Below are 27109 nucleotides of genomic sequence, written 5' to 3' on the forward strand. Positions count from 1 at the left end.
CAAAAGGTCGGCAGTTTGAATCCGCCAGCCACTCCCTGGAAGTCCTATGAGGCACTTCTACCCTGTTCTGTAGGGTCACTATGAGTTGGAGTCCACTTGACAGCAACGGGTTTTTTCTGCCCTATAACTCCATAAAGAAAAAAATTAATCTCCTGCCCCCATCCAATGAAATCCTTTATAATAAATTAAAAATACAGTCACCTATGGAATGTCTCTAAAAAAAATTAAAAAGACATACCTCACTATACCACCGTGCTAAATATTTAGCGATGATCACAATCCATGGAGTGTGGCTGTGATCCTAAAAATAAGAGACAAATCAAAGAAAATGTCAGTATTAGTTAACATTAATTCTTTACTACAACATCTCATTTTCAACAAATTCAACATTATTTACTAACCATCTCCTGCTATATACAGAATAATGAATGGAAGAAAATGAATGAGATTAATACAAACTGCTTTATAAATTATTTTACACGTAGTATCCAATGTAATCCTGATATGTCAGGTTTGTACTATGATTGTCCCCATTCTACCAACAAGAAAACAGTCTCAGGATGTCACCCAAAAATTTAGCTCAAATGTGTTGATTTCAGATACCAATACCAGACTAAGAAAGAGAATCTTCTGTGTCTTCTGATGAACCAAACAAACATCTGTGTCTTAATTAATATGTACATGAAAAATATATACATACTCCTCCAATCATATAGTTTGATTATTATAAATATCATTTCTATAATGAAATATGCAAAGTTGCCTTGGAAGTTCTAAAGCACTGAAAATAAATTTCAAGAGAAATCAATTCCAACAAAGATCCATCCCAAATTCAAACTATTTTTGAAAGGACATCTATTTGTTTAGGCAAGGGCATGAACAGGGCTTCTGAGACCTGTTAACGTTTGTGTTAGTTTCTTGACCTAAACACAGGTATGTTCATTTAATGTATTTTTCTTCAATAAAAAAGTTTTCAAATTTTTGGGGAAAACAGATTTATTTGACACAAATAAGCTAAAATGCCATTATAGTGTAATCTGGATGACAGGTACATGGAGGTTTATAGTATTTTCTCACTCTTGTGTAATTCAAAAACGTTAGGCTAAAAAGAACGTTTTAAGTCTGTAAGATGGAGACTACCAACCTTTTTGTCCATATTATCCAAATCATAAGACTGAAAGTGTTCTCTCAACTCAGGAAATGGTTTATCCAGTCGAAGATCCTCTAGTGCATTATCCGGGTGAGATTCTATTACTGAGAAACAGAAAATTTCAAAAGGTAAACTTACTCTTCAGCGATACTACTGGCAATACACTTCATTATAGGAACTTAGGAAATTTCCTTCTATAAGTTTTAAGTGGACATAGGACCTACAGATTTTTTTCAGTGTGTTACTGAGGTATAATTTTATTCAGGGCTGGATTAAGGCACATGAGGGCCCTAAACACTGATCATCTGTGGGGTCCCTGCCTCTGCTTACTCGCACATTCAAAAGAGGCATGAGAGTTAGACATATGCATGTATACATGTGTGATTGTGTGTCTTAGCTATTCACGATGTAACTTCTTTTTAAATGCAACTGTAATATTAGCGACTGAGTACAAAAGTTCCCTATGCCATCTTAGTAGAATGTGATGAACTGGATTATAAAATTTTTAGTGGACACGGGATACTAAGATCTTTTACCAGTCCCAGTGCCCTCGAGTCGATTCCAACTCATAGCAACCCTATAGGACGGAGTAGGACTGCCCCATAGAGTTTCCAAGGAGCGCCTGGTGGATTCGAACCGCCAACCCTTTGGTTAGCAGCTGTAGCACTTAACCACTATGCCACTTATAAATCAGATTTTCTACAAAAAGAATATTCCCCATATTCTACAACAAAGAAAACAAGTCAGTGAACCTAGCTGTTTCAACAATCAATGTAAAATTCTCTTGATCTTCCACAACAAAAAACTGACTTTCACCAATTTTGCTCTAAACGGCTCTTGCTTCAATTTTGATGCTTGTTTTTTATAATAAATGCTATAATTATAAATGAGCAAACGAAAAGATGTCATAGAAGAAAATTTAATGATCAGAAAAACTACAATTTTATTTTTAGATAAATCTTTCATCTCTAACGTGTTATAATTAAAAATATTTCTACTCTTTGCTTTTAGAAGTTCTTCAATGATTTTGTCACAAGCTACCAAACAGTATCTACTTCCAGATATAATAATCAATGAATCAATGCTGTGAGCTTGCTTTTTCTTGTGTCCTGTCTGCTTGGCATCTATGGGCCTCTGCTTTGGACAGCTGGTGCCCCTGTTCTGTTGATGCCCTAAGCACGTGCTTACCTTGCTTTTGGGTAATCCATACCAAATCTTACTATACAGTAAATTGCAAAAATTTTAAGCGGACTATAGTTTTAATATAAGTAAAGCCAAGATTCATTTAGAGCAGAATCTCCTTGTAATTATAATTAGAAAAGATAAAACATCAATAAAATATAAGTATGGATAGCACCTAACAACTTACCCTTCCTCCTGTGGTCCTCAGTAGACAGTATCACCATCTACCTAGACACCTGCCTAGAAACCTAATGGTCATCCTTCACTTCTCGCTTCCTTGGCCTCAACATCAATCACTCACCATGTCCTGATCTCTCCACAAAGTGGAGTACAAGAAAATATATAATTGCACTGATTAGAGATACAACCAGTTCTGTCACTTGCTAGATGTGTAACCTTAGGTAAGTAACTCAATCTCTCTATGCCTCAGTATCCTCAGCAGATATCATAGCACCTCCCTTATAAGGGTTTTTATAAAGATTAAATGAAATAAACTACATAAAGGCAGACACACAGCTAGCAATGTTAACCTTCATTATTATCTACCCCTTCATCCCTATCCCTGAAATCTATCCTAAATCAGGAGCTCTCACTCTCTCCCTCACCTAACCAAACCAAACCAAATCCACTGCTGTTGAGTCAATTCCAACTCATAGCTACCCAATAAAAAAAAAAAAAGGGTAAAACTGCCCCCATAGGGTTTCCAAGGAGCAGCTGGTGGATTCAAACTGCCGACCTCTTGGTTAGCAGCGGAGCTCTTAACTGCTGTGCCACCAGGGCTCCCTCTCTCACCTAGACCACCAGAAATCTTCTAACAGCAACCCCTGCCTCCGAACTTTACCTCTTTAAACCCATCCATATTCAGCTTCCAGGGTGACTCATTTAAAATAAAACTTTCACCCTGTTACTCTCCCACTTATAACTCTTCAGTGGCCCACCACCTCCTACCAGAAGCTTATCCTCTAACCACTCCCTAACTGCCCACACAGATACTCCTCCTCAGTGATGCTACCAATGCCAATGGCTATCACTGTACTAGTAAACTGCCTGGCCCGTACTTGGTACACAATGAAAACATGTTCTAGACTAAATAAGAGTACTCCGTGAGTATTGAAAGAAAATTTTGTGATGACTTAAGAGTCAAATCTTATAAGGACTATTACCAGCCCTGAATTGATGCAGGCCTGCCCATAAGTGACTTTGGTCTCCCAGGAGACTGTTTCCTTGGCTATAGTGTGGAACTGCATCTGAACTGAGGGAGCTGTGACACAGCATGAAGGTCTGGAGCCTGCATAAAAATAGAATAAAAGATTGATGGGGAAAAGATGGTATGAATTCTACATGTCTAAGTGACCCACATATCTTGGCTCTCGCTTACAGCAGCGACACATGCCTTGTGTGAGTGATAGGAGAAAGCAGCTAGGGACTTGTGTAGCTGCAGGGTCTCCTAATAAAATAAAGAAGCCATACCTGTTGTATCACCTGCTTTGTATCCTTTTATAATGCTAAGTAAAAGAAATACTAGATTAAAACCTATGTGTGCTTCTGAGTTTCACTGCCACTTTGAACACCGTAACCAAAGTTGTGCTACTACAAATTTACTTCATAAACTTAACTGTCTAAATTGTCAATTTTCTAAAATTATAGCCAGAGCAACTAATAGCAAACCCATATGCTCAACAATTTTACCTGGATGTTCTTTTATTATGATCCTCATATAACCAACTAGTCCATATGTCCTACAGACCAAAAGAGGGATTTGAGAATTCCAGAGGACATCTGCTAAACGTAGTAATGTACTGCGAAGAAAACCAAAATAAGACGATGAGCAAATAGATATATGCCAAACGTGAAAATGCCTTAAAATAAAGCAACTTTCTTACTCAAATAATAAAGGTAAAGAGACATCTACTACACTTACATAAGCAAGTCAAGGATGTACTGAAAAGCAAGCAATTCCACAAGGGTACAGTCTTAAGGAAAGTATGTATTTTGGACTCAAGTATTCTAAAAGCCCCAGCTTTTTTATATTGAAAGGCACTTTCTAAACATTTCTATAATGAAGATAAAAACATTTATAAAACTCTTGTAAAAAAAGACCAGTCGCTATCAAATCAATTCTGACTCAAGGGGACCCCACGTATGTTTGAGTAGAACTGTGCTCCACAGGGTTTTCAATGGCTGACTTTTCAGAAGTAGATCACCAGGTTTCTTCCAAGGTGCCACTGGGTAGACTTGAGTCTCCAACTTTTTACTTAGCAGTCAAGTGGATTAACTGTTTGCACCACTCAGGAATTCCTATAAAAACCCTTGTACAGACCCCAAAATGATTCCTATAATCAAGTCTTACTAGTTTTCATCACTAAAAAATAACCAGTGTTCAGTTTAACTACTCTAAATACATTTTTAAAAATTTATATATAAAATATATTAAAAAAGAATTTTCCTCTTTCCAGTTTCGTCAGTGCTGGAAGATTTACGCTGTTAGGCGCCATCGAGTCTGTTTCGACTCACAGCAACCCTATGTACAACAGAACAAAACACTGCCCGATCCTGCACCATCCTCAAAATCCCTGCTATGCTTCAGCCCACTGTTGCAGCCACTGTATCAATCAATCTTGTTGAGGGTCTTCCTCTTTTTCCCTGACCTTATACTTTACCAAGTGTGATGTCCTCCTCCAGGGACTGGTCCCTCTGGATAACATGTCCAAAGTACGTGAGACAAAGTCTCACCATCCTCACTTCTAAGCAGCATTCTGGCTGTACTTCTTCCAAGACAGATTTGTTTGCTCTTCTGGCAGTCCACGGTATATTCAACATTCTTCGCCAACACAATAATTCAAAGGCATCAAGTCTTCTTCAATCTTCCTTATTCACTGTCTAGCTTTCACATGCATATAAGGCAAGCTATGGTCCTTAGAGTGACATCTTTGCTTTATAACACTTTAATGAGGTGTTTTACAGCAGATTTGCCCAATGCGATACATCCTGTGGTTTCCTGACTGCTGCTTCCGTTGGTGTTGATTGTGGATCCAAGTAAAATAAAATCCTTGGCAACTTCAATATTTTCAATATTATCTGCACAGCATACAGACTCAGTAAGTATGGTAAAAGGATACAATCCTGATGCACACCTTTCCTGGTTTTAAATCATGCAGTAGCCCCTTGAGCTGTTTAAACGACTGCCTCTTGATCTATGTACAGGTTCTTCATGAGCACAATTAAGTGTTCTGGAATTCCCATTCTTCGTAAGGTTATCCATAATTTGTTATGATCCACACAGTCGAATGTCTTTGCATAGTCAATAAAACACAGGTGAACATCTTTCTGGAATTCTCCGCTTTCAGCCAAGATCCATCTGACATCAGCAACGATATCACTCGTTTCACATCCTCCTCTTCTTTTTTTAAAATAGTTTTACTGTGTTTTCAGTGAAAGTCTGCACAGTAGACTAGGTTCCCATTCAACAATTTGTACACAAACTGTTCAGTAACATTGGTTACATTCATCACCACGCGTGAACTTTCTCATTGTTTCCGTTCCGGTTGTTCCATTTTCAGGAATCTAGTTTCCCTATCTCTTTACCTTTTCATCTTTTTTTTTCTTTTATGTAATTGTTAGTATTAAGATTTTGTTACAATAATAACAGTGTTTTTAACATTCCTATGCATAGATGGAGTTCATAACCCAAAAAGTTAAACCCAATGCCATAGAGTCCATTCCGACTCATAGCGACCCCACAGGGGTTGCACGGCTGTAAATCTCCACGGAAGCAGACACCCACATCTCTCTTCCACAGAGCCACTGGTGGTTTTGAACCACTGACCTTTCAGTTAGCAGTCAATCACTTTAACCACCGCACCACCAGGGCTCCTTAATCGAGTTCATAAAGGTGAGTATTTGCAGAAAATTTACATGTGCTAAAATCTACATGTGTTAACTTTTTTTTATCGTACTTTTTTAGATATAGGTTTACAAAGAAAACTAATTTCTCATTAAACAATACACATATTGTTTTGTGACACTGGTTGCCAACCCCACATGTCAACACTCTCCTCTTCTTGACTTTAGGTTTCCCATTACCAGCTTTCCTGTCCCTTTCCTGCCTTTGCATCCTTACCCCCAGGCTGGCATGCCCTTTAGTCTTGTTTTGTTTTACGGGCCTGTTCAGTCTTTAGTTGAAGGGTGAACCTCAGGAGTGACATCGTTACTGAGCTAAAACGGTGACTGCAGGCCATATTCTTGGGGTTTCTCCAGTCTCTGTCATACCAGTAAGCCTGGTCCTTTTTCTTTTTTTTTGTGAGTTAGAATTTTGCTCTCTATTTTTCTCTGGCTCTGTCTGGAACCCTCTATTGTAATCCCTGTCAGATCAGGGGGCAGTGGTGGCCAGGCACCATCTAGTTGTGGTAGACTCGGTCTGGTGGAGGCTGCGGTACTTGTGATCCATTAGTCATTTGGACTAATCTTCCCCTTTTGTATTTGGTTTTCTTCATTCTCCCTTGCTCCAGACAGGGTGAGACCAGTAGAGTATCCTAGACGGCTGCTCACAAGCTTTTAAGACCCCAGACGCTACTTACCAAAGTAGAACATTTTCTTTATAAACTATGTTACACCAACTGGGCTACATGTTCCCCGAGACTATGGTCCCTAGCCCTCAGCCTAGCAATTTGGTCACTCAGGGAGTTTGTATATGACTTTGGAGCTTCCATGACCTTGCCTTGGACAAGTTGTGCTGGCTTCCCCAACACTGTGACTGTCTTACCCTTCACCAAAGTTACCACTCATCTATTGTCTATTTAGTGTTTTTCCCTCTCCACCTACATGTCCTCTTCTGAATCCAGCCTGAATTTCTGGCACTTCCCTGTCAATGTACTGCTTCAACCATTTTTGAACGGTTTTCAGCAGAATTTTACTTACCTGTGATACTAATGATGTTGTTTGAGAATTTCCACATTCCGTTGGATCACCTTTCTTTGGAATGGGCACAAATATGGATCTCTTCCAGTCAGTTGGCCAGGTAGCTATCCTTCAAATTTTTTGGCACAGGCAAGTGAGCACTTCCAGCATTGTATCAGTTTGTTGAAACATCTTATTTGGTACTCAGTCAATTCCTGGACCCTTGTTTTTCACCAATGCCTTCGGTGTAGCTTGGATTTCTTCCTTCAATACCAGCGGTTCTTGATCATATGCTACCTCTTAAAATGGCTGAATGTCAACCAATTCTTTTTGATACAATGACTCTACATATTCCTTCCATCTTCCTTTGATGCTTCTTCCTGCATCACTCAATATTTTGCCCATAGAATCCTTTGATATTGCAACTCGAGGCTTGAATTTTTTCTTTAATTCTTTCAGTTTGAGAAATGCCAAGGATGTTCTTTCCTTTCTTTCCTGTCTTTTTAATGACCTTTTGCTTTCTTCATGGATGATGTCCTTGATGTCATCCCATAATTTGCCTGGTCTTCAGTCATTAGTGTTCAGTGCGTCAAATCTATTCTTGAGGCAGTCTCTAAATTCAGGTGGGATATACCCAAGGTCGTACTTTGGCTCTCATGGATTTGCTTTAATCTTCTTCAGCTTCAAACGGAACTTACATATAAGCAATTGATGGTCTGTTCCGCAGTCGGCCCCTGGCCTCATCCTGATGATACTGACCTTCTCCATTGTCTTTTTCCACAGATGTAGTCAATTTGATTCCCGTGCATTCCATCCGGCAAGGTCCACATGTATAGTTGCCATTTATGTTGTTGAAAAAAGGTATCTGCAATGAATACGTTGTTGGTCTTGCAAAATTATACCACCACTGGTCTGTCAGTTTGTCATACTATGGTGGCTTACATGTTATGGTAATGCTGGAAGCTATGCCACTGGTATTTCAAATACCAGCAGGGTCACCCACTGTGGACAGGTTTCAGCAGAGCTTCCAGACTAAGACAAACTAGGAAGAAAGACCTGGCTTCTACTGCCAAAAAAGAATTAGCCAGTGAAAACTTTATGAATAGCAGTGGAACATTTGTCTGATACAGTGCTGGAAGATGAGCTCCTCAGGTTGGAAGGCACTCAAAATACAACTAGGGAAGAGCGGCCTCCTCAAAGTAGAGTCAGCCTTAATGATGTGGATGGAATAAAGCTTTCGGGACCTTCATTTGCTGAGGTGGCATAACTCAAAAAGAGAAGAAACAGCTGCAAACATCCATTAATAATCAGGACATGATATATACGAAATATGAATCTAGGAAAATTGGAAATCATCAAAAATGAAATGAAACACATAAAGATCAATATCCTAGGCATTAGTGAGCCGAAATGGACTGGTATTGGCCATTCTGAATTGGGCAATCGTGTGGTCTACTTTGCCAGTAATGACAAACTGAAGAGGAATGGCACCACGTTCATCATCAAAAAGAACATTTCAAGGTCTATCCTGAAGTAAAATGCTGTCAGTGATAGGATAATATCCACACGCCTACAAGGAAGACCAGTTAACACGACTATTATTCAAATTTACACGCCAACTACTAATGCCAAAGATGGAGAAATTAAAGATTTTTACCAAGTTCTGCAGTCTGAAATTGATCAAACATGCAATCAAGATGCACTGATAATTACTAGTGATTGCAATGCGTAAGTTGGAAACAAAGAAGGATGAGTAGTTGGAAAATATGGCCTTGGTAATAGAAACAATGTCAGAGATCGCATAATAGAGGAAGATTTATAAGTGCTTCCAATTAAAGGCTTCTATGGGACCTGGCAGTGCAGTGGTTAAGACCAACAGCTGCTAACCAAAAAGTTGGCAGTTCGAATCCACCAGCCACTCCTTGGAAACCCTTTGGGGCAGTTCTACTCTGTCCTATAGGGTCGCTGAGTCAGAATTAACTCGATGGCAACAGGTATATGGGCATAGTTTAAAATTTTTTTAAACTAAATCTTAGATTATGAAGAGAAAAGAAAATCATGCAACTCTAATAAGAGATTAAAATAAAAACATATTAACATAAAAATTTACCTTTCAGGGAGTTGAGTTGCAACCACAATGGTAAACCTACAGAAAAATGAAGGATCATTGTCTAGAAGGTTTTCTGGACTCTAAATAGGACAGGGGAAAAAAATTCAAAATTTTCACATTCATATTAAACATGGCAGAAACAGTTAAACTATTTTGGAACAAATGAGGCAATATACTAGACTCCAAAGTTAAAGTAATTCAACTCTCAAATAAACATAGACGATACAAAGATTCAAAATTCCTAGGATTTAGAATTATTAAAATAATTATATCTCCATACAGAAATAATAATGTTTATATGTATGTACCTCTTCCACAAAACCTCCAGAGACATCAGTATTTAATTCTTGTAAGAATTCCATGGCAGCTTGAGCTCGGTTCTTTTTAAAAACAAAGCATTTGACTTGAATTAGAGAAAAATCGATTACAATGTAACCCCTCAACTTACAGGGCAGTCAAAACACATTGTAAAACTATCGAATTTCATGCATACGTATGACAATTCTTTCTGCAGTGCTTAAACTAGGATTCAACCAGAATATTACTTAAAACAGCTAAAATTTTATTATCCAGAGTCCTTAAATGACTATACTATTTGCACTCTACTTTTCTGATTAGGCAAATAGACAGAAAACCCTGGGTAGCAGGTGAGGATGTCCTGAATCAAGTTCAGACTCAAACTAACCGCCAACATCTATAATCCTGTACAACAGAGGCCAATCATTAAAGAAACAGTCATTCCCATTCAGAACACTGTACTAAGCTAATACTGTAAAATTCTTAACACAAACTATAAAACTAAAGGGTATTCCAGTTATCTCTTAAAAATTGTGTTGAGCACAATACTCCATGCTCTGAACATACCATTATTCAAGATTTACCTTTAATAAAAGATACACGATACAGTATAAAAATATAGACAGTACTTCTAAGTTTTCAGACTAACAAATATTCATATAAAGATTCACAAGATCAGAAAAACGAGCTGATTCAACTTTTTGTCTCAGAGAAATAAGCTCTTTTAAAGTCTAAGCTTTTCAAGCAATCAAAACATAGTGGCATCATTAGATGCTCACACACAACTATATCCTATAACAAACAATGTTTTACCTTTCCGATACTGCTTCTTTGGAGGAAAAAACTACAATGGGGAAAAAATAAATTAATTCAATTAAAAGCCTTATTTGACTATAAAGGAAAGGTTACTCATAATGCCAGGTATATTTCATTCATAGTATAAAACAAATTATATTTTGATCTCAGATTGTAAAAGCCTTCTTAAAGGAAGAAAATTAGATGAGACTTGTAAACAAAGATGGGCTAATAAATCAATACTTCCCAACGTGTATACACAGAATGAGAAATTTCACAAGAAGCTCTGAAAGAAAAGAGTTCCTTGGCTAAAAAAAAGAGTTTAAGAAACACTATATGCTGTATGTCCTGCTTGGAAATGCAAAATATATATATTACACAGGACAGGAACCATCCCCGAAGACAAATCATCAGGCATGAAAAGGACTGGTCAGTGGGGGGGAGAGAGATACTGATGAAGAGTGAGCTAATTAAATCAGGTGGACACAGGAGAGTGTGTTGGCAACTCTTGACTGGAGGGGGGATGGGAAGATAGAGAGAGAGGGAAGAAGGTAAAATTGGCACGAAACGAGAGACTGTAAGGGCTGACTTAATAGGGGGAGAGCAAGTGGGAGAAGGGAGTAAGATGTATGTAAACCTACATGTGACAGACTGATTGGAATGGTAAATGTTCACTTGAAGCTTAATAAAAATTAAAAAAAAAAAAATATATATATATATTACACATACTTTGTAAGTCTGGGTTTTGGGTTTGAAAGTCTTTTGGTAAAGAAATATTTAACTTCATTTTACCCATTTTCCAAACTCATCCAACCGTGGAATCCATTTGCCCATTTAACAGTGATTAATATTACCTAGAACCAGAGTTCCCCAGACCACACTTCAGGAAATATCATACTGAACACTGAACCGTTTGCTTTTGCATGTAACTATAACAATTCTATATCGACGGCACTGGGTTTATAACAAATTTATTCAGGTTTCCTCCCACACATATGCTTGTCAGGTTCCCAGCCCCAGATCTGACACTGCTGATCAGAGTCAAGGTGCCACTTACAACACAAGCTCACTGGCTCCATAAGAAAGAGAAACCTTAACCTTACATCCTACTTTAATCAATCAAGCACACTACCTGCGTACTGAGATTAAGCAAGCAAAGACAACAGGACTTTTTCTTAGATACCAATAAAAGGGCTGTATTGTGGATAAAGGAAACTTATGCACACACCCAGAGAAGACATCAAAGCTCTATATGAACCAGATCCTGTTTTTCCTTGTATTTATTTGCTATTGTTATTTACTGACAAATCCAATGAGAGATCCCAGACCCCAAGTCCCTGAAAAGGTGAGCCTGAAATTCCAATTTGGGGGTGTTCTGAGAGTCTTAATATAATCTTTAAAGAATGATATCCAGGCCATCTTTAAAACTGTACTTTCATAGAGACTGTGTAGTGTAGACAGAGATAGCTAGACCAAGCTAACAAAGAAAAGGTATTGCTTTTCTCATTCTCATAATCCTGAAATATAATTACTGTCACTCACATAGTAACGCCTCAGAATCAATGCAAGGACTGAGGAAGTGTCCAGATTTCACAAATAAAGGAATAATTACTACTCCTTTGCATTAATAACAACAATAAAGATAGTAATCATGGGTACTTTTTATTAATGGCCTATTTGCCAGACACCCATGCTAGCACTTTACCTATAAAATAACATTAATTTACTTCATCCTCACTTTAAGTCTAAACAAAGGGATTATTTCCACCTGAGAGTCAAGTCACTCTGCTGGAAGAGATGAAGCTAGGATTCAGGCCTCACTCTCCTATGACAGTACACTGCCTTCTCTAACATGTTCATATTTGAAAATAACAGAACATACTTGTTTCCAGCATCTTCTCCGCTGACCTGATTTCCATCAATAATTGTAAATGAACCAACACCTGGGAGACAAAACAGAGTCAGTCAAGAAAATACATTTTTAGTTCAAAACCTTAAAGAAGTAAATTTAGAACACAACCATAAAACTACATTACCTGGTAGTACCAAGTTTTTAAGAATTTCAGTTCCTGTGGCTGTTGCATTTATTAGGCAAACATGAGCAGATTCTAAAGCCTCTTGCCCATGATCACCCCACAGTCTACAAAACAAGACACAAATTCAACATTTCTAAAACTTTCACAAAAATATAACTTTCATACTTGAATGATCTTTCATTTTTAATGCGTTCTTCCATAGGGGAACTGATATAACCATGGCAACCATGTGAGACAGGAATAGCAGATGCTATTACCAGAATTACATAGTTGAGTAACCTAAGACTAAGACAAGTTGATGCCTTGCATAGTAAGAAGAGGGTCAAATCAGAACCAGGAACTTGCTCTTCACTTCTGGCTCCTCCTCCATTACTCTTTTCAAACCAGAGAACTTACAGAAGTCTTTAACTCACAGCTCATTAACATTAAAGTGTCTTAGATTTGAAACTTGTTCTCTATTTCATTTCTCCTTAAGTTACATGGATCCAGTGCATTTAGGATCTTGACACAGGGCTTACTGCTGTGACATCTGCAAAAGTGAGTAAAAATTTTAGCAAGAAAATGTCATCAGCTTCACATCAATTTCTAGGGAAGAACTTTAAAATATAATACACAATGAACATTCTAATCACATGATTAATAAATGCAAAATTAATTAACACAAAGATGTAATAAGAACTAGAAATGAACGTTGTAACTTGATTCACAATGGCACATTGTTACAGGGGCAAGGTACATAATCACACACAAATCACTGTACCTGGGCCAACCTCGTTATCTTCACCCAGGAAAACCTATTAACTAATTTATCTTTCCTTCTCAGTAATATAGGAAGCCCTGGTGGTGCAATGGTTAAGTGCTTGGCTGCTAACTGAAAGGTTGGCAATTCAAACCCACCCAGTGGCTCCCGGGTAGAGAAAGACCTGGCTGCCTGCTCCTGTAAAGATCACAGCCTAGAAAACCCTGTGGGGCAGTTCTACTCTGTCACACAGGATTGCTATGGGTCAAAATCAACTCCACGGCACCTAACAACATAGGAAGTATAAAAATAAAAAACCAAACCTGTTGCTGTCAATTCTGATTCACAGCAACCCTACAGGACAGAGTAGAACTGCCCCATAGGGTTTCCAAGCAGTGCCTGGTGGATTCGAATTGCCATTCTTTTGGTTAGTAGCCCATTTCTTAACCACTGCACCACCAGGGCTCCTAGGAAGTATACATGGATCCCAAATCATTAGAAAATTGCCACAGCCAGGTAGGTATTAGCAGCCTAGAGAACCAATAGGACTTTAATGTTCCTTCTTCATCACCGGACCTAAAGCAGCTTTCCCCTTATGTGCAGCCACTGTGTCCTCCAGAGCATATCACAACCTGTAACTGCTGTAATTGGTTTTTTATTTGCTGACTATCCATCTCCCCTCTCTGCTCTAAGCTCCATAAGGGCCCTGAGCACTCTGTTTCTGTTCACCACTGGAGCCCCAATACCTGGCACAATGCCTTGCCCAGAGTGATCACTGAACAGTTGTCAAATGAATGGGGGGATAGCCTGAAGAACCAGATGAATAGCAACATCTGTTTGTGTTTTTTTTTTTTTTTTCCCCATGAGAGTAGGGCACACAGAAGACTCCAATATATTTGGTTAATGGATCCTTGGGTAGTTGGGGAGCCCAGGTGGCACAGCCCAGGTGGGCAGTTCAAGTCCACTAGCCGCTCCTCAGAAACCCTACGGGGCAGTTCTACTCTGTCCTATAGGGTCACTATGAGTCCAAATAGACTCGTCGGTAACTGGTTTTTGGGTAGTTGGAGAGTGAGCCTAACAGAATAATAGTGTATCCCTAAACATATTTCAAGAAGGGGCGAAACAAGAAATCAATCCTCTCTACTCTCTTGCTTGGCTAACTAAGGGGAGCCAGAACCTTTCTGACAACTTCACTTTAGACTGCTTCCCTCTGACACTTCAAAGTCAATAACCAGTTCTCCCAATGAAAGGTAAAGTGTGTTTCTTAAATGTCAAGAACTCAGCAAAACCCCTCTTTTGTTAAAGTTGCTTGTTGGGTACTGTCAAGTCGCCTCTGATTCGTAGCAACTCCATGTGACAGAAGAGAGCTGCCTCAAGGGTTTTCTAGGTTATAATCTTTACAGAAGCAGACTGCCAGGTCTTTCTCCTGCAGAATTGCTGGGTGGATTCGATCTGCCAACCTTTTGCACCATCAGGGCTCTTTTACAGTTGCTTAAAAAATCCGTTTCTGTAGAGTTGATTGCAACTCATATTAACCCTATAGGACAAAGGAGTACTGCCCCATAGGGTTTCCAAGGAGCACCTGGCGGATTCAAACTGCTGATCTTTTGGTTAGCAGCCACAGCTGTTAACCACTACGCCACCAGGGTTTCTATTACAGTTCCTTAGTGACCTTAAATATCTTCTCAGCTCTGTCACATATGGTTATATCTGCATTCAAAACACAAGGAACTCCAAGAATTTACAAGAGAACATAAGCTGCTTACAGGAATTCTACCACCTTGCCTCTTTGGCCAGAAGCTGGAAGCAAAGTGATGTGACACAGTACCACCTCTCTGAAAAAGCCAGAAGAGCCTGAGTTTAAATCCTGGCTTACACACACAGGGCACAGGACAAACAAGTTACCTAAACTCACCAAGGCTGTTTCCCTTTCTGTAAAGCAGAATGTCTGCCTTCAAGGCTGCTATTAGACTTTAGCGCCTAAAGTCCGTAATACAGCCCTAGACAGTAGTGCAAATGGGAGTTTCTGTTCTTAGGTACATAAAGTAACTTCTCTAGGGTTGGGGGCTTCAGAAACTTGGAGGTGAGGGGAAGCATCTTTGTTACCTCTATCGCTTCAGCACATAGAAAATGCTCAATAAATAAGGAAGGCGGAGTGTGAGGAGAAAAGGCAAGCGGGAAAGCAGCAAAGGACAAGGCTTAGACCTCCACTGCCCAACAAGGCAGGTCCCTGAGTGGCTCAAACTATTTGCACTTAACTACTAACCTGAAGGTTGGCAGTTTGAACCTACCCAGCTGCACCGCAGAGGAAAGGCCTGACGATTTGCTTCCATAAAGATTACAGCCAAGAAAACCCTATGGAGCAGTTCTACTCTGTAACACATGGGGTCAGGATGAGTCCAAATTGACTGCAGCAGGGTTTGGTTTGGGCTTAGCCACGTGTTGCTACTGAGCACTAGAAATGTGGCTCAGAGATGTACTGTCAGAATCCACTCGATGGCAACGGGTCTGGTTTTGGGAAGCGCAAAATACACACAGGATCTCGAAGACAGTATGGAAAAAAGAATGTAAAATATCTCCAGTAAGTAAGCTTTTACACTGATTACGTTGAAATGGTAGTATTTTGGATATACTGCGTTAAATAAACATACTGGTAAAATTGATCACACCTGTCTCTTTTCACTTTTAACGTGGCTACTAGAAAATTTACAACTACGTATGTGGATCGTATTTGGGGCTAGCATTATATTTTTATTGGACAGAGCCGATTTTAAACAATACCTAACACTTGGTATCGCTCTCAGTCGCCGGGGTGGGGTATCCCCAATTCCCCCATTCTACAGGCGAGAGGCTGAGCGCGGCGTGGCGGGGCCGGTGGCCGCCCTGGTGACCCGGCTGGCGCTGGGACCGAGCCCTTCAGACCAAAGAGCGCGTGGCGGAGGTGGGGGAGTCCCGGCCCTCGCGGAACCCCCGGGTCCCTGGTCGGAGCCCTGAGCGCCGGCTCTCCGCGCCCCACACGGCCTGGCCTGGCGGGAGGCCTGAGAGAGGCCCCACCGCGCCGTCCGCGCGCTCAGGCCCGCCCCGGACGCAGGGGAACCCGCCGGCACGACCGCCACGCTCGGGAAGCCCCGGCTCACCTCAGCTGCCGGTCGTACTTCTGCTCCTTGCGCAGCTTCCCCGGCTGAGCCATGGCAGCGCTCGCCGCGCGGAGAAAAGCCGAGCCCCTGCAGAGGGCCACCACCACCACCTCCGCCCGCGCACAGGCGCACTGAGCGCCCCTTCGCAGCCGCCGCAGCCGTCTACGCGCCGCCCCTAGGGGGCGCCGCCACTGCACTGCGCACGCGTCGACGGTACGCTAGGCGTAGGCAGCCGCTACCCGGACCTGGTCTCGGGTGGCTGGTCCAGTCAGTCCGAGTGCAACAGCCCCGCAGGTCTACCAGTCTCTCCCTCTGTCCATGCTGTAATAGTGAGGGACTCGGTCTTTGGAATCACGCCGACTTGGGTTTTAATCATTTACTTGTGTGAGATCCCCTCTTTACCTCCCAAATCCTTAGTTTCCCCGTCTGAGCAATGGGGATACGTGGGTCTCCGTTAGAGTGTTCTTTTAGCCTTAAAGAAGATTTTGAATATACAGAGCCAGACTCACAAAAAAATCCTGGATGAATAATAACTTTCATTATTATGATCATTATTGTCCGTCCATTTCATCCAGTCTTCCCTGCAACAAGCCCACACCCTGAGGGTATGTTTTGTACCACAAAGTAAGCTGCTCCCAGCTCTTACCAAAAAGGAGGCCCTGTTTTTGGTTGCTCACAGACCCGTGAGGGAAAAGGGACAGTAAATAAGTGCTTGTCAGAGAATGTACGAAGAGAGAGAGGGTAGCTGGTATGTTGAGGGGTGCCCAGAGGGACCCCACCCTCTTCCTTTTCCAGGAATGTTTCAAGTGGTGTTGGGATGGAAGGGTGTTTTAAGCAGGAGGAACAGCAAGCGTCATCTTTGAGAGGCGGCGAAAGCACTGCAGGCTGAGCCGTAGCTTCTAGAGTGAGTTTGGTGTCCTGGGGAGTCAGACGAGGGGTAGGAAGTGGTCAGGGGAGGTTTGAGAGACAGCAGGAGCCAGGCTGTGAGGACTGTGAACTTGCAAGGAGGAAGTTAATGTCCGCTACTTCCTGAAGAGCCACTCTTCAGGAAGAGGATCGCTGCCCTGTGGGGATGGGTGGGAAGGAAGGGGCCACTGCCATAAGGCTGAGGGAAAGGGAAAGAGCTGAAAGTCAGGAGACCAGCAGGGAGGGAGACAAGGATTCCTCCCCCTCTACTTCCCAGACCCTATAGGCACCTTCAGGTTAATAATAATGGCCTGAAATAAGGTGAAAATGAGCACAGGTCCCAATGCCCACCCCTACCTTACCCTTGGTTGGGAACAGGGGAGGTGTCACAGTTTGACAGTAATAATGCAGTGATGATAGATGCAATTGTCCCTGGGTGTTGTCTCCAGGATCAGGGTGGGTGCACACTCCCCGCCACACCTTCCCTGGCCCTTACCCAGCACCTATGGGACATGGCTGTTGGGAAACAGAAGCATGAGGCTTTCCCAGCTCCTCATATGCTTATGCTGTCACATTTCCTTCTCCAGTTGGACAGGTGAAATATAAGGGATAATAAAATACGCCCAGGTAACGTGGCAAGGTCAAAAAGTGGCAAGTGAAAGTTCACCGCACAACCTCTCACGTTCAGTGCAGTCATTGACTAAATAAAAGGAACCACCCCCCAAAATCAGGGGGGAGTCATGTTGCTACCGAAGAAATACATGATTTTGAGAAGGTTTCTGTTGGTGGTATCTGTAAAAAAAAGATAGCTCAGTATAATTTTTCCTACATAATGGGACATAGTTATCTAGTGCTGCTATAACAGAGATAACATAACTGGATGGCTTTAATAAAGAGAAATTTATTCTCTCATAGTCTAGGAGGCTAGAAGTGCAAACTCATGGTGCCAGCTCCCAGGCAAGACTTTCTCTCTGTCAGTTCTGGGAGCAGATCCTTGTCATCAATCTTCCCCTGGTCTAGGAGTTTCTCAATGCAGGGACCCCAGGTCTAAAGGACAAACTCCACTCCCAGCACGTCTTTCTTGGTGGTATGAGGTCCCTCTCCTCTCTGCTCACTTCTCTCTTTTATATCTCAAAAGAGCTTTACCCAAGATACAATCTAATCCTGTAGATTGAGTCCTGCCTCTAATCCTGCCTCTAACATAACTGCCTCTAATCCTGCCTCATTTATATCATAGATGTTAGTGTTTACAACACATAGGATAATCACATCACATCACAAAATTGTGGACAATTACACAATACTGGGAATCATGCCCTAGCCAAGTTAACACACATTTTTGGGAGACACAATTCAATCCATAATGGGGCAAGAAGGCTGCTGGCTAATGACTAATCCCACCACCTGTTCTTCTTAGCTGTGTGACATTGGGCAACTCACTTTGTTCTTCTGAACCTCATTGTCCTCATCTGTAAAACGTTGTTGTTCAATGATGAATCCGTGAAACATTTCATAACATGGAGGAATCTGGAAGGCATTATGCTGAGTGAAATTAGTCAGTAGCAAAATTCAAGAAATAGTTTAAACACAGAAGAATATTATTTGATGGTTACAGGGTGGGGAGGGAGGGAGAAAGGTATTCACTAATTAGATAGTAGACAAGAACTATTTTAGGTGAAGGGAAAGACAACACACAGTACAGGAAAGTTCAGCATAACTGGACTAAACCAAAGCAAAGCAGTTTCCTGAACAAAGCCAAACACTACCAAGGCCAGAGTAGCAGGGACAGGGACCTGGGGACCATGGTTTCAGGGGACATCTAGGACAATTTGCGTAATAAAATCTATTAAGAAAACATTCTGCATCCCACCTTGGTGAGTGGCATCTGCGGTCTTAAACGCTAGCAAGTGGCCATCTAAGATGCATCAATTGGTCTCAACCCACCTGGAGCAAAGGAGAATGAAGAACACCAAAGACACAAGGTAATTACAAGCCCAAGAGACAGAAAGGGCCATGTAAACCAGACTACATCAGCCTGAGACCAGAAGAACTAGATGGTGCCCAGTTATAACTGATGACTGCCCTGACAGGGAACACAACAGAGAACACCTGAGGGAGCAGAACAGTGGGATGCAGACCTCAAATTCTCATAAAAAGAACAGACTTAATGGTCTGACTGAGACTAGAGGGACCCTGGAGGTCACGGTCCCCAGACCTTCTGTTAGCCCAAGACAGGAACCATTCCCAAAGCCAACTCTTCAGACACGGATTGGACTGGACTATATGTAGGCAGCTCCTGTCTGGAGGCGAGATGAGAAGGCAAAGGAGGACAGGAGCTGACTGAATGGACACGGGGAATACAGAGTGGAGAGGAGGAGGGTGCTGTCTCATTAGAGGGACAGTAACTAGGAGTACATAGCAAGGTGAATATGAGTTTTTGGATGAGAGACTGACTTGATTTGTAAGCTTTCACTTAAAGCGCAAAAAAAAAAATGTCAAGTCAGCTATGATTTGGGTACGACAGAACAAAACGATGCCCAGTCCTGTGTCGTCCCCACAACTGCCACATGTTTTAGTCCATCATTGCAGCCACTGTGCCAATGCATGGCACCAAGGGTCGCCCTCATCCTCGTTGGCCCTCTACTTTGCCAAACATGATGTCCTTCTCCAATGATTGATCCCTACAGATGACATGTCCAAAGCAAATCAGTCGGACAATGTTCTGATCCATAAAGTTTTCATTGACAAATTTTTGGAAGTACATCTCCAGGCCGCTCTTCCTCGTCTTAGTCTGGAAATTCTACTGAAACCTATCCATCATAGATGACCCTGCTGGTATATGAAATATCAGTAGCATAGCTTCCAGCATCATAGCAACACACTAGCCACCACAGTACAACAAACTGACAGATGGGTGGCGAGGATAATAATAATACCCACCTAATGGAGTTCTGGAAACCCTGGTGGTGTAGTGGCTAAGTGCTACAGCAGCTAACCATAAGGGTTGGCAGTTTAAATCCGCCAGGCACTCCCTGGAAACTCTACAGGGCAGTTCTACTCTGTCCTACAGGGTTGCTATGAGTCGGAATCGACTCGACAGCACTGGGTTTGATTTTTTTTGGTTTAATGGAGCCCTTGTGGCATAGTGGTTAAGAGCTACAGCTGCTAACCAAAGGCTGAGGACCCCTAGTGACGCAGTGGTTAAGGTGCTTGGCTGCTAACCAAAAGGTCAGTGGTTTAAGCCCACCAGCCAATCTTCAGGAGAATGATGTGGCAGTCTGCTTCAGTAAAGATTTACAGCCTTATACTGCAACAACAGTGATTACAAATAATAATGTGTGAGTGGATAGATAGGTAGATATGTAAGGTGAACAGGGAGGGAGAGCATGGGGAACTACACCTATATACATACATATGTGTACACCCTGCAAATACCTCCATGTGTGCAATACTGCACAGAGGGGACACAGTCATAAAATCTTCTTGACCTTAACCATATACCTCCCAGGACCAGGATACTGGACTTGAGGGCTAGGGACCATAGTGTGGGGGGACGTCTAGGTCAACTGGCATATCACAATCCATATAGACAATGTTCTACAACCTACCTGGGTGAGTAGCAATTGGGGTCTTAAAAGCTTTCGAGCGGCCATCTAAGATATAGTTGATCTCTTCCTGTCCAGAGCAAAGAAGAGGAAAGAAAACCAAGGACTCCAGGAAACAATTAGACTGAAGGATTAATGGACCACATGAACCATGACCTCCTTTAGCCTCAGACCAGAAGAACTAGATGGTGCCCCACTAGCACTACCTACGACTCTGACAGGGACCACAGTAAAGTAGGTCATGGACAGAGTGGGAGAGAAACCTGCTACGTAGGACCTTTGCTCTTTGTTTCTCTTAACCCCTTGGTCACATTTAAACCCCAAAACATTCCTTTTCCACTTATACTGGTGACACCTATTCATTGTCAAACATTTGAAAGACTCAGAAAAGAATAAAGAAGAAAATTAAAATCACTGGCCATGTCACTACACAAGGATCACCACTGTCAGCATATTCATGAATATCCTGCCAGGCTTTTTTGACATGTTTTAGTAGTGCTTGAACAAACAAATGAAACAAAATCAAGGTCATATGTATAGCTCTATGACCAATTTATTTCACTTAATACCCTACGGTAAGAATTACCCCCTGCTTTTTTTTTTTTTCCTAGATCAGCCTTGGAGAACTTCACCCTTAATAATAACACACTGTTCTGGTGTATGGATTGTTTCTGGTTTTTTACTACTGCCAATAGCACTGCAGTGAACATTCTTATTTACATATCTTTCTATGTGTTTCCAATGATTTCCTTAGAATAAAGTGGAATTACCAAATCAGTTGATACACACATGGTCAGTAATACATTTTCAAATGTAGAAGGTACATGTCAGAGTCACAGAAGAATGCCAGGCCTTTCTTCTGAGGTGCCTCAGGGTGGACTCGAGCCTCTAACCTTTTGGTTAGCAGTTGAGGGTATTAACCATTAACCTTTTGCACTAACCATTTGCACTACCTAGATAGACTAAAAATAAAAAAAAAACCAAATCTGTTTTTGTAGATTCAAACTCATAAATAAGACCAGACTTTCTGGTCTGATAGAGACTGGTGAAACCCTCGAAACTATGGCCCTTAGACACCCTTCAAACTTAGAACCAAAAACACTCCCGGAGATCATATTATAGCCATACAATAGAAAAAGAAAAAAAAAATTTTTTTTTTTTTTCTTTTTCGATAGACAGGCCTATAAAATGAACGGTAACACCATTGAGGAATGTGCACCTCAGAACAATCAACTAGATGAGACCTACAGGGCAGTATCTGCCCAAAAGCAAAGTTCAGAAGGACGGTAGAGGCAGGGAAGTTTGGCAAATGGACACTGGGAACCAAGAGAGGAAGTAGGGAGAGTGCTGACACATTCAGGGGTTTGCAACCAACGTCATGAAACAAGCTGTGTATAAATTGCTGCATGGAAACTAATTTGCTCTGTAAACTTACACATAGACAAAAATAAAATGTTTAAAAAAAAGATTTACAGCCTTGGAAATCCTATGGGATTTTTATGAGTCAGAATCAACTCAACAGAAGTGAGTTTTTGGTTAATGGAGTTCTCAGGAGTCCTAGTGGCACAGTGGTTAAAGCGCTCCGCTACAAACCATGAGATCAAAGGTGTGAACCCACCAGCCACTCTGTGGGAAAAAGATAGAGCAGTCTGCTTCTGTAAAGATTTCAGCTTTGGAAACTCTCTGGGGCAGTTCTAATCTGTCCTTCAGGGTCACTAGGAGTTGAAATTGACTCGATGGCAACAGGTTTGGTTTTTAATGGTGTTTTTATGAGGATTTGCTGGGAAAAAAATGTGTGAAACATAGTAAGAACGCAATACATGTGATCATATTATTATTGTTATTCTGATCCTTTTGGTGGGGCTGCTGGAGGAATAAAGGATGCTGTGGTGTGAGATGCCTGCTCTTTATTTTATTGTGGTAAAATATCTGTTACGCAGGACTGGGAAGTGTTTCGTTCTGTTGTACATAGGGTCACCATGAGTCAGAACCTACTCCATGCCACCTATCAACAATGACAACAAAATACATATATATAACAAACCTGGCATATGGTGGGCCTTCGGTACATGTTAGCTGAGCCAGTATCTGCTTGGACCTTTCCTGACGGATAACATGAAAGGATTCTGGGCCTGGGGGGTTCCCTGGTGAATGCTAAGGCTGCCATGCTACCCACACTGCAGCCTGACCAGGCATTATTTACACCTTGTGGCTTAAGTGAGAGAAATTCTAAGGCTGCCAGGAAAGGCAGGTAGCAGATCGTCACCTGGTTTATTGCAACTCTCATGCTTCCCCATGCTCCCCTTCTTCTGTGCAAACTCACCAGGGAGATTTACCACTGAGAAAGATGAACATGACAGACCCAGCACCACCATGAAATACGGCCTTCCAGCGAGGGACACAAGCCCCACACCAAGCGGTGTCAACCTGGGACACAAAGTGCTACTGTTTAGTTTCCCTGGCACTTTGTCTCCATGCCTATTCCGGCTGCATAAAGGTAGTCCTATGCCAGTAAGGGTGACTGTGTTGGAGCCATGGAGGCTAATCAGACACAGTTCCTGCCATCTGGTAACTCAGAGCCCACAGGTGATTTTTTTCCTGTTGTGCAGGGCCAAGAATCAGTATCAGACCAAGAAGCCACAGCCCCATTCATTTGGGCCGCTGGCTTTCCAAGTATGGTTCTGGACCAATAGCATCAATATCACCTGGGAACTTGTTAGAAATGCAAATTCTCATGCCCCACTTCAGACTTGCGGAATCAGAAACTCTGAGGTGGGGCCCAGGAAACTGTTTTAACAAGCTCTCCAGGTGATTCTAATGCCTACTGAAGTTTGAGAACCACTGTCCTGGGCCAACCTCCCACTGAACACGTAGAAAACTGAGCCCCAAAACCATAATACCTGTTGCCATCAAGTCGCTTCTGGCTCATGGCAACTCCATGTGTTGCCAAGTAGAACTGCACTCCATAAGGTTTTTCATGGCTGTGATGTTTCAGAAGTAGATTGCCAGGCCTTTCTTTTGAGGTAACTCAGAGTGGGTTTGAACCACCGCCCTTTCAGCTAGTAGCTAAGCTACTTAACTATTTGTACTACCAGGGAATCCTCATAACCACAACACTAGCCCATTTACTGAGCACTTACTATATGCCACGCAGGTCCTTGACCTGCCTCGTTTTGTGCTCTAAACCATCCAATGCAATAGATACCCTTGCTAACCCTGTTTTATAGATGAGACAGCAGAGGCTTAGAGAGGTGAGTGAAGTCCCTAAGGCATAGCTAGTACGTTGAGGTATGAGGATTACAAACAAACACACCAAGAGATATGAACCGACCTAAGCTCAGGTCTGTTATTTCACCCATCCTGGTTGGTATCAGCCAGGAGAGACTGGAACTTTAGCTTCCAGGAAGTTTGGGGCTACCTCTGCCCTGGAAGAGCTTATAGTCTCTGGGAAACCAGCCAGGAAGGATGAATCACATCCCAGGATGCCTCCCCAGGACTCAGCCACCAGCCCTCCCTGCCTGCCCTTGCCCATCCTAGCCCTATCACCTTGCACTTATTGGCCTTTCTCTTGCCTGTCCTTCCTACCCCATGAACTCCCTGAGGCAGCCGTGGGTCTGTACTGGTCACAGCTGTATCACCAGTGCCTAATAAGCCTTCTATAAATGTTTGTTGAATAAAGGAACAAATTTCTGAAACTACTTCCACCATACTTTCTACATTAAAAATATTTTTTTATTTTATTGTGGTTATATATATAACGAAAAGTTCGCTCTTTTAACCACTTTAAGTGTACAATTCAGTGACGTTAATTGCATTCACCATTTTATGTTACCATCATCGCTACCCATTTCCAGAAGTTTTTCATCACCCCAAACAGAAGCAATTCAGTTCCCCTTAGTGATAACTCCCATTTCCCCCTCCCTGAAGTCCCTGGTGAGCACTAATAAATTTCAGTCCCTATGGATTTGCCTACTCCAGATATTCCATATAAATGAGATCATACAGTATTTGTCCTTTGTGTCTGATGTATTTCATTCAGCATGAAATTTTCAAGTTTCATCCATGTCATAGCACATATCAGAATTTCATTTCTCTTTGTGGCTAAATAATATTCCATTATATGTATATAGCACATCTTGTTTATGGATATTCATCTGTTGATGAACCTTTGGCATCGATTACACCTTTTGGCTATTGCAAATAATGCTGCAATGAATCCTGGTATACAAGTATCTGTTTGAGTCCCTGCTTTCAAATCTTGTGAGTATATACCTAGGAATGGAATTGCTGGGTCATATGGTAATTCTATGATTCTATGATTAACTTTTTAAGGAACTTCCAAACTATTTTCCATCTTGGCTGCACCATTTTACAATCCTACCAGCAGTGCCCAAGGGCTCCAATTTCTCTATATCCTCAACAACACTTGCTAGTTTTCATTTTTTTCTGGTAACAGCCATTCTGGTGGATGTGAAGTGGCATCTTGTTGTGGTTTGATATGTATTTCCCTAATGATTAATGATGTTGAGCACCTTTTCATGTGCTTATTAGCAATTTGTATATCTTCTATGAAGAAGTGTCTGTTCAAGTCCTTTCCCCATTTTTTAATTGGGTTGTGCAGTACAAAGGATTGCTTTTATTTGGCTTTCTTGCTATGGTCTTGTAACTCCCACCAAAAGACTGAGTGGGGCTATGCAAATGAGGGCTTGTGGTCCACCAAGGAGATTAGATAGCTTACTAATAATGCAGATAAGGTGCAAGACACGCTTGTGGGGATGGGACCACGCAAATAAGGTGTATGAAACCCTAACGAGGGGATTGGTCAGCTTTGCCAACCTGCTAAGCTTAAAAGAGAGCCAATTCCAGAGCAGAGATGGGACCTGACTACCACCAAGAAGAAGAGACAGGAGCGGAGCACATCCTTCGGACCCAGGGTCCCTGCACTGGGATCCTCCTAGACCCAGGAGACAGAGAGAGAGCGCTATAACACCTGAGATAGTGCAAGATGGCAAGAAGCAGCAGAAGAGAAACAACAGCAGCAGAGGCAGCAGAACCAAGAGACCAGCGGGAGACAAAGCAGTGGGCCCCTGGCCCACAGAGCAAGTTAGTTACAGTGGGTATGCTGACCCATCGATTGAGAGAGCTGAGCTCCTTTGGGCAGGAGGTTTCCTGGTGGAATGGGGTGCCTCCACGCATTTGGTGATAGAGCTAGGCTCACGCAACCCACAGAGTGAGAGAGCTGAGCACCTTCTGGGCCAAGGCTTCTGGCAGAGAGCAGTGCCTGCGTGCACTTATAAGCAGAACTAAAAGAGCTTTGTAACACTTGCCCTAGCAGGGCAGAGGTGGAGGGCCAGAGAGAGGCATGTTTGTGGGCGCAGCTAGGAAGAGGCTGTCCTGATAGAAGAATTGTATTCTGAGCATTCCTAAACCTGAATTGTAAACTGTTACTTCCCTAGTAAGCCCCATAATCATGAGTATTGTCTGTGAGTTCTGGGTGGCCATTGAAACAAATTATGGAACCCAGCAGAGAAGTAGAATGCCGTGGGAGGGATGGTTGGTATCAGAATTGGTAAAAAGGTTGGAGGGTAGAGACATGACTGACCTCCGCCTCATTGGAATCACCCTTGGGCTGTTGATCTTGATTCTTCTTCCCCCTTGTGAAGTTAGAGGAGGTCAGAGGCCCCCACCATGCCATTTTTACAGATTGGCTGTCTTTTTGCTGTACTTTCTACCTTTTTTTTTTCTTTTACACTTGGCAGCTTGGACAGGGAAGAAGGCCCTCGGAAGCCTGCGGTGCCTCTCACCTGGCTGAGATCTTATTAAGTCCTAAGTGTCCCTGGTCCCCAAATCTGCTTTACAGAAGTCATCTGGTAGGAAGATCATGGTCCCTGAACTAGTCCCATCTCATCTTGCATTCTCTGCCCCAAGTGCTGGTTTAGGGGCGGTAGCCCTTTGCTTCCCCTCCTGGCCAACTCTGCTCTCAAACTGGGCTTGGGAGAAGCAGATGAAATAAATGCAGGCAGGAAGGGCCTAGACATATGCTCCAACTGGGACCCCTAAAGGCCCTCCTGGGCTGCTTTTATTTTAGGCTGTCCTTCTATCTAGGTGGAGCCCTGGTGGCTCAGTGGTCAAGAGCTCAGCTGCCAACCAAAAAGTCCGCAGTTTGAATCCACCAGCTGCTCCCGGGAAGCCCCATGGGGTAGTTTCACTCTGTCCCACACGGCTGCCACAAGCCAGAATCGACGAAACAGGTTTG

The 27109-nt window shown here is 42.2% G+C and overlaps 1 protein-coding gene across 1 annotated transcript in view; it reads right to left on the reverse strand.

Moving 5' to 3' along the window:
* NAE1 (NEDD8 activating enzyme E1 subunit 1) overlaps positions 1–16485 on the reverse strand; it is a 35261-nt gene extending 18776 nt beyond the window's left edge. The window contains exons 1-9 of the mRNA XM_049863849.1: positions 16343–16485; positions 12467–12570; positions 12313–12373; positions 10449–10479; positions 9647–9718; positions 9339–9418; positions 4022–4131; positions 1145–1254; positions 239–301 (exon numbers count right to left, since the gene is read on the reverse strand). Coding sequence (XP_049719806.1) covers positions 239–301; positions 1145–1254; positions 4022–4131; positions 9339–9418; positions 9647–9718; positions 10449–10479; positions 12313–12373; positions 12467–12570; positions 16343–16395 — 684 coding nt within the window. The 5' untranslated portion in view covers positions 16396–16485. The remainder of the gene's footprint in view (positions 1–238; positions 302–1144; positions 1255–4021; positions 4132–9338; positions 9419–9646; positions 9719–10448; positions 10480–12312; positions 12374–12466; positions 12571–16342) is intronic.
* Between the last annotated feature and the right edge of the window lie 10624 nt (positions 16486–27109).

Source organism: Elephas maximus, chromosome 21 (genome assembly GCF_024166365.1).
Source record: "Elephas maximus indicus isolate mEleMax1 chromosome 21, mEleMax1 primary haplotype, whole genome shotgun sequence".
Taxonomy (NCBI): domain Eukaryota; kingdom Metazoa; phylum Chordata; class Mammalia; order Proboscidea; family Elephantidae; genus Elephas; species Elephas maximus.